A 6,000-nucleotide genomic window follows, 5' to 3' on the forward strand; every position below is an offset into this window, starting at 1 on the left:
GAACACTTGAAATCATTCTAACTTATTTTAAATTATTTTAACTATTATTAACATTATAAGCACCAGGACATATAAAACGTTTTATACTGATGACTTCAAAGGATATATAGTTCTGAGGTATTTAATTTCTGTCCTATGTAATTTTTATTTAGTCCAATTCAAATCATACTTTTCTGTGAAGTCCCGCTGTTTTCAATGCAAAAAACTATACTGCAACTGCAGCTTTTAAGCCGATTCCTATGCTTGTTGACTCAGATGTAAATTCCACTGGGTTCCATTGGGTTTACTCCTGAATTATGGTACACAGGATTGCAGCCTTGCCATATAAGGTACCACGAATGCCCTCTTTCAAAATATTGTATCATGCAATACTATCATATTCACAGATGTAGGTTTGTTTTGAAAACTAAATACACATACTGGTTTTAAAAGCTGTAGCTCTGCTGAAAAAAGTACCTCCTCACACCGTGCATAGTCAAAAGTGCAGAATTCACTCCCACAGGAGACAGTGATGGCTACCAACTTGGATGGCTTTAAGAGAGGATTAGACAAATTCATGAAGATAGGACTACCAACAGCTACTAGCCACAATGGCTATGTTCCACCTCCACTGTCGGGAGGCAGTATGCCTCTGAATACCAGTGAGTCAGAGTGCTCTTGTGCTCAGGTCCTGCTTGTGTGCTTCCCACAGGCATCTGGTTGGCCACTGTGAGAACAAGTTGTTGGGCTAGATGGGCCATTGGCCTGATACAGCAGCTCTTCTTATGCCAGTATAGCAGTTCTGAACGTTAGCCCCTAGTTGGTAAATAAAAGTGTGTTTGGTTTCTTCTTTCTACTTATTTCCCCTGAAAAACATGTACGTACTTTTTAACAGTATTAAATCACTTTGCTAAACAAAGCTGCATGCTGTTTGTACAACTGGAGAGTTTTAAGATAATGCAGCTTTATTGTGAAAAACTGATTTTATTCAAGGACACGTCTCATCAACTGGTGTTTCCTTTCTTTCCAGACCAAATATTTTTCAAAAATAAGCGACATAACCAAACTCCAACGTGCATAAAAAGAAGACCTTCATTTTCATTAGCAAGGTGTTGTTGTTGTTTTTGACAGGCCAACGACTTCTACTGTAACCATCTGACCCCCTGACCCTTCTATTTGGTGTAATAATATTCTGCATGCGGAGCAGCAAACCCACTCGGTATGCTCCTGGGCAGAGGGGGAATGTTGTGCATGTGATGCTTGTTGCTTTAACAGGCTAACGGAGACGCAGACTTTTATCAGGCCTCTTCCACCATCTGCAGTGTTGCTGTCTCGATATCCCAAAACTACAAAAGCAAAGGCTGGTACAGCGCGTTTTAGTTTTGACTGCAGCAGAGATAGACGAGCATCATGGAGGGAAGGGGGAGGGCGGCGGCGGCGGCGGCTTATTAACCTCCCCCCTCCCCGACATAATGTAGGCAGTCACGATGGAGGGGGCGGCGACACACGGAAGGTGCTCGGGCAGTATTTAAACAAGGACGGGCAGGGCAGCATTTCAACGGGGCAGAGAGAAAGAGAAGGGGAAGGGGAGCAGGGGAGTCAGGAGAACACGGGCCAGAATGGGAAAGCAGCCGGTTTCTTATTTTCACCTCTCCCCAATTTCCTCCCTCCCCTCGCCGGTGTTTCATCGTTTATATAGGAACCGGGCCTCCCAGACTAAGGAAGAGAGCTCCCCCCCCCACCGCCTCCCCCCTCCCTCGCACCGAGGGCCTCTCCTTCCCTCGTTCCTCTCGAGAGGGGAGAGGCCACCCGGCGCCTCCCCGCCCCTGGGCCTGCCCCCGGCGACCAGAAGCGGGGCCCCTGCCGCCCTCCGTCCGCCCCTGGGCACAGACCTCGCTGTTGAAGGCTTTCACGGCCTCCATGTTGTGGCGGAGGGAAGAGGCTGGCGACGAGCTGAGCGGGAGGGGGGACGGCGGCTCTGCTCCCTGCTGTGGCGGCGGCCGGTTTCCTTCAGAGGCCTTCGGGCCTTGTCGCCATGGCGGCGGCGGGGTGGCGGGCGGGCAGTCGGGTAAGGGAAGGGGACTCCTCCCTTGCTCCGCTGGGCCGCCCCGGGGCAGGCTCCGCTGGCGCTGCAGGGACAAACACGCAATAGCTGCGGCGCGGGCACCAATATGGCGGTCGGGAGGGCTCTTCGCTCGCTTGCAGCAGCAGCAGCGCAGTTCTCTCTCCGAGAGCAGCCGAGATGCCGGCCAGAGCGGCCCCTAGCGGGCGACCGAAACGCCGGGCAGACAGCCGAGAGGAACGGCGGGTCACCAGAGAAAGCGAGAGACGCAGAGCGGCGTCCCGAGTTCCGCCACCCCCCCCCCTTGGCGGACTACAGGCAGCTAGGGTTGAGGACGAGCTCCCCTCGCAGGGAAGTAGGAGGTAGTGCAGCTTGGTGGGCGGCGGCGGCAGAAAGGAACGCAGCTTTTGGTCAGCTCTGGGCACGGAGGCGCGCGCACAATGTCCCTGTGTTGGTAGCAAAAGATGCGAGGGGCAAGAGAGCTGTCACCGCCAGCCTTGTTGCTGGATCCTGCGCCGTTTTGCTCTCCCACCCTCTCAGAAGTCCCATCGAGCTGAATTCAAGATGGATTCCGCACGCAAAGGCGGGGGGGGGGAGAGTTGCAGACTGAGGCTGCAATCCTGAATGCGCTAACTCGGGAGTAAGGGTTACTGGAGACAGTGGTATTTGCATAAACACACCTAGGATTGCTCTTTCAGCAATATCCCTACCGGATATGCCGTTACAATATAGCTGTTCTAAATCTGCTCTTGACAATGTTTATAAAAGTGACCATTTTTGCAGTGCCACACATGTATTCTCAAGAATTAAGTCCTACTGCGTTTAACGGCACTTACTCCTGGGTAACTGGCACCGTAAGTTGGATTTGCAGTCATCGTTAAATTGTAGGTTTGTCTGAATGTTACAATCTTGAATAGTTACAACAGAAAACTTTAGACACTCTTCTGCACAGAGTATTCAGTAAGAACAAAAACACAGGAAGCAACAAAAATGCATTTTTTAAAACAACCAAAAGGCAGCCATCCTTTTTGTCAAGCTCATTTGCCAAATGATTGGTTGATGTTTTCTCTCAAGGTGTCGGCGATTGTGTTATAGCTGGGGTCTTCCTTGGGTGCTTTGAATGGGAAAAGCCACCAGAACTGGGAGGGAGACCACCTCCCAAGCTACATGTGTTCAACCGAGCAGCATTTGTGGAGACAGAGTTGGACAGAACTGAACTGCTGCTGGGCTCCTAAGGGCACCAAGTACAGTACCAGATGCCTGATGTTGGGCTTGTCAAGGGTGTGTTTGCTGCTTGCCTTCTACCTTCCATTAGCATAAGAACAACACTGTTAGCTCAGACCAATGGCCAGCACTAGTGGCTAACATGGGAAACCACAAGGAGGACCTGAGTCCCATAGAGGTCTCCTCACATATAATTCCTAGCCACTGGTATTCAGAGGCTTACTGCCTCTGACAGTGGAGGGTACAGCCAAACCCATCATGGCTTGTAGCCACTGATAGCCTTATCCTCCATGAATTTGTCTAAGCCCTTTTTAAAAGCTATCCAAGTTGGTGGCTATCACTGCTTCTTGTTAGAGTGAAATTCATAGCTCAGCTATGTGCTTTGTGAAGGAATAGTTTCCTTTTTGTCTGTCCTGAATCTCTTCCAACATTCAGCTTCCTTGGATGTCCATAGGTTTTAGCATTATGAGAAAGGAACAATGTGGGCAACTTCTCCCAATCCACATTCTCCACACCAGGCACAATTTTATGCAACTCTGTTTGTGCTATGTGTGTGCAGATTAAATGATAAAGAGGATAGCTGTCACGGCTAAAATGGCCGCTGTTTCTTTAATGCGAATAAAGCTGGGTCAGCATGACTCAGCGGTCTGCACCAAGTTGTATATATAAGTGAGAAATGTTAGTTTGTTGGCTGAGGCTGGTGTTTGGGTTGGTTGGTTGGTTAGTGCTGGTGTGTATAGTTATTCAGTCGTGTTTTGCACAAAGACTTTTAAGAATAAAGCTCTGCAAGGATATTCTTGTGGACTCTTTTATGCAGACAGGGGTCCGAGGACCAGGCTGAAGAGACAAAGGGAGGTCAGAACCCTTTCCTTCTTTTTTTTTTTGCTTTTTGCAAACACTGACAGGTTATGGGCCCAGTGTTTCTGAGCATGTGCAGAGTGCAAAATGACTGACAGCATCTCAGCAGGGAGCTGGTGAGTCCTGGTGGTGTATGAAGCCAGTGGCTGTGCGTTGGAGCAGTTGGTGGCAAGCTGTAACTGTCTGCAGTGACGCTGGAGCGGCTAGGATCTAAGGATCAGCAAAGCACTCAGTGTCGGCTACTGGAACAGTTTGAACTGCTAGAGGACCACAGTAGGCGACTGACAGAGCGGCTACACCAGTTGCAGAGCCAGGCGGGACCTGAGGGTCAACAGAGGCAGCAGCTAGAAGCTGGTGAGTGCCAGCCAGGACCATCCAGTTGGACTCTAAAGAGAGAGTCAGGAGAGATTGCTGGAGGCCCCACCGAAGGGGCTCAGCAACCGCCAGCAGAGATGGCAGATTTCCAGTCTTCCCAAGTTGTAAATATTGGGGGAGGCATCCCTTTTGAACTTCTCTCAGAGAGCAACTGGCTGAGTTGGTCAATTAAAATGCAGCAGTTGTTAAGGAGAGATGGACTATGGGACTGTGTTGAAACTGAGGTTTTGAGACGGGACTCTGCTGAGAAAAATCGGCTAGATGAAAGGGCTCGTGCCCAAATTATGTTGTGTTTGAGCAACTCTCAGTTATTGCATGTAGCAAATGCCAGCACAGCATTTGAGTGCTGGAATTTATTAAGGGCAATGCATGTCAGAGAAACTGCTGGAACTATCATTTCTCTGACCAGAAGGTTGTTCAGGACTGTTATGAAAGAAGGTGAGAGTTTGGCAACTCATCTTCAAATGCTGAAATCTCTGTTTCTTCAACTACAACAGAGAGGTAAGCGTTATGATGAGACTGACCAAACCTACTGTCAGGGGCTCAGGAGCAGAGGCACAGGGGAGAGAGGAAATGGAGACCGAAGGGGAAGAATCTGAGGGCAGCGTAGGGGAGTATGAGAGTGGCCCGAGAGATTCCATGAGCTTCTCCAGCGAATCAGAAGATTCCCAGAGGGGGGTGCCGACGGCCAGGGCAAGGGGGGTCCCAGGGGGGACACACCAGAAGCAAGGGGCCAGCGGGGACTCCCAAAGCAGCAGCGAGAGATCAGGACCAGCTCCTCCACCAGAGCGTAGTGGGGGGGGAAGAGTCCCATGTGTCAGGACCAGCCTCTCCTCCAGCAGGGAGAGAAGATGAATCAGGGCTGGCCACGCCTCCATCGCAGAGTGAGGGAATGGAGGGGAGGTCAGGTCCAGCTAGCCTCTCCGAAGGGGGAAGCAGTGACAGGAGCAGTGTAACGGTCAGGAGGAAGGTTGCCAGCTGGGCGCGCGCGCCAAGTTCGAATGTACAGGCGCGCGGCACAGCAGGTAACCCGGATTGGGAACCAGGTCCTAAAGCCTGCCGGAGGGAGGGGGAAGACTCGGGACTCAGCGTCAGAAGAGTCTAGAAAGGGCAAGACCCCAGCGGACAGGCGGACCCAGAGGAGGAAAGAGCAAAGGAAGAGGTGGAGCAAGGCTAGAGTCTTAAACTGGTGTCTGGGGGGAGGAGATTCAGACGGAGCTTCAGCGGTCTAGACTCCAAGACGTAGAGCTGCGCGCCGCGGCTTTGAAATCGAAACTGATCTTCAATAAAGACTTTTGTATGTAACAAGAACTGGCGTTGGTCCTTTGTGAGCTGGGACCTCGGGCAGCTCTGACACCTACATTATCCTTTCAAGTTTGCCTGAAAGCCAGTTGCCTGTGATTAACAGCATGGAGAGTATGCGTCCCCGAGATCTGACCCTTGAGTATGTGGTTGGAAGATTGACCGAAGAAGCAGAAAGAAGGTCAGATAGACAGGCTGAA

The 6,000-nt window shown here is 50.7% G+C and overlaps 1 protein-coding gene across 4 annotated transcripts in view; it reads right to left on the reverse strand.

Annotated features, from left to right (window-relative positions):
- The window catches only part of SCAF8 (SR-related CTD associated factor 8), a 73,897-nt gene extending 71,865 nt beyond the window's left edge, over nt 1-2,032 (reverse strand). For all 4 annotated transcript variants that reach the window (XR_013837555.1, XM_079971501.1, XM_079971502.1 and 1 more), the window contains exon 1: nt 1,872-2,032. Coding sequence is in view for 3 of the 4 variants with exons in the window: in XM_079971501.1 (XP_079827627.1) it covers nt 1,872-1,901 (30 nt within the window). In the remaining variant the exon portion in view is untranslated. The remainder of the gene's footprint in view (nt 1-1,871) is intronic.
- Between the last annotated feature and the right edge of the window lie 3,968 nt (nt 2,033-6,000).

This window comes from Podarcis cretensis (genome assembly GCF_951804945.1).
Source record: "Podarcis cretensis genome assembly, chromosome: 3".
Lineage (NCBI taxonomy): Eukaryota > Metazoa > Chordata > Lepidosauria > Squamata > Lacertidae > Podarcis > Podarcis cretensis.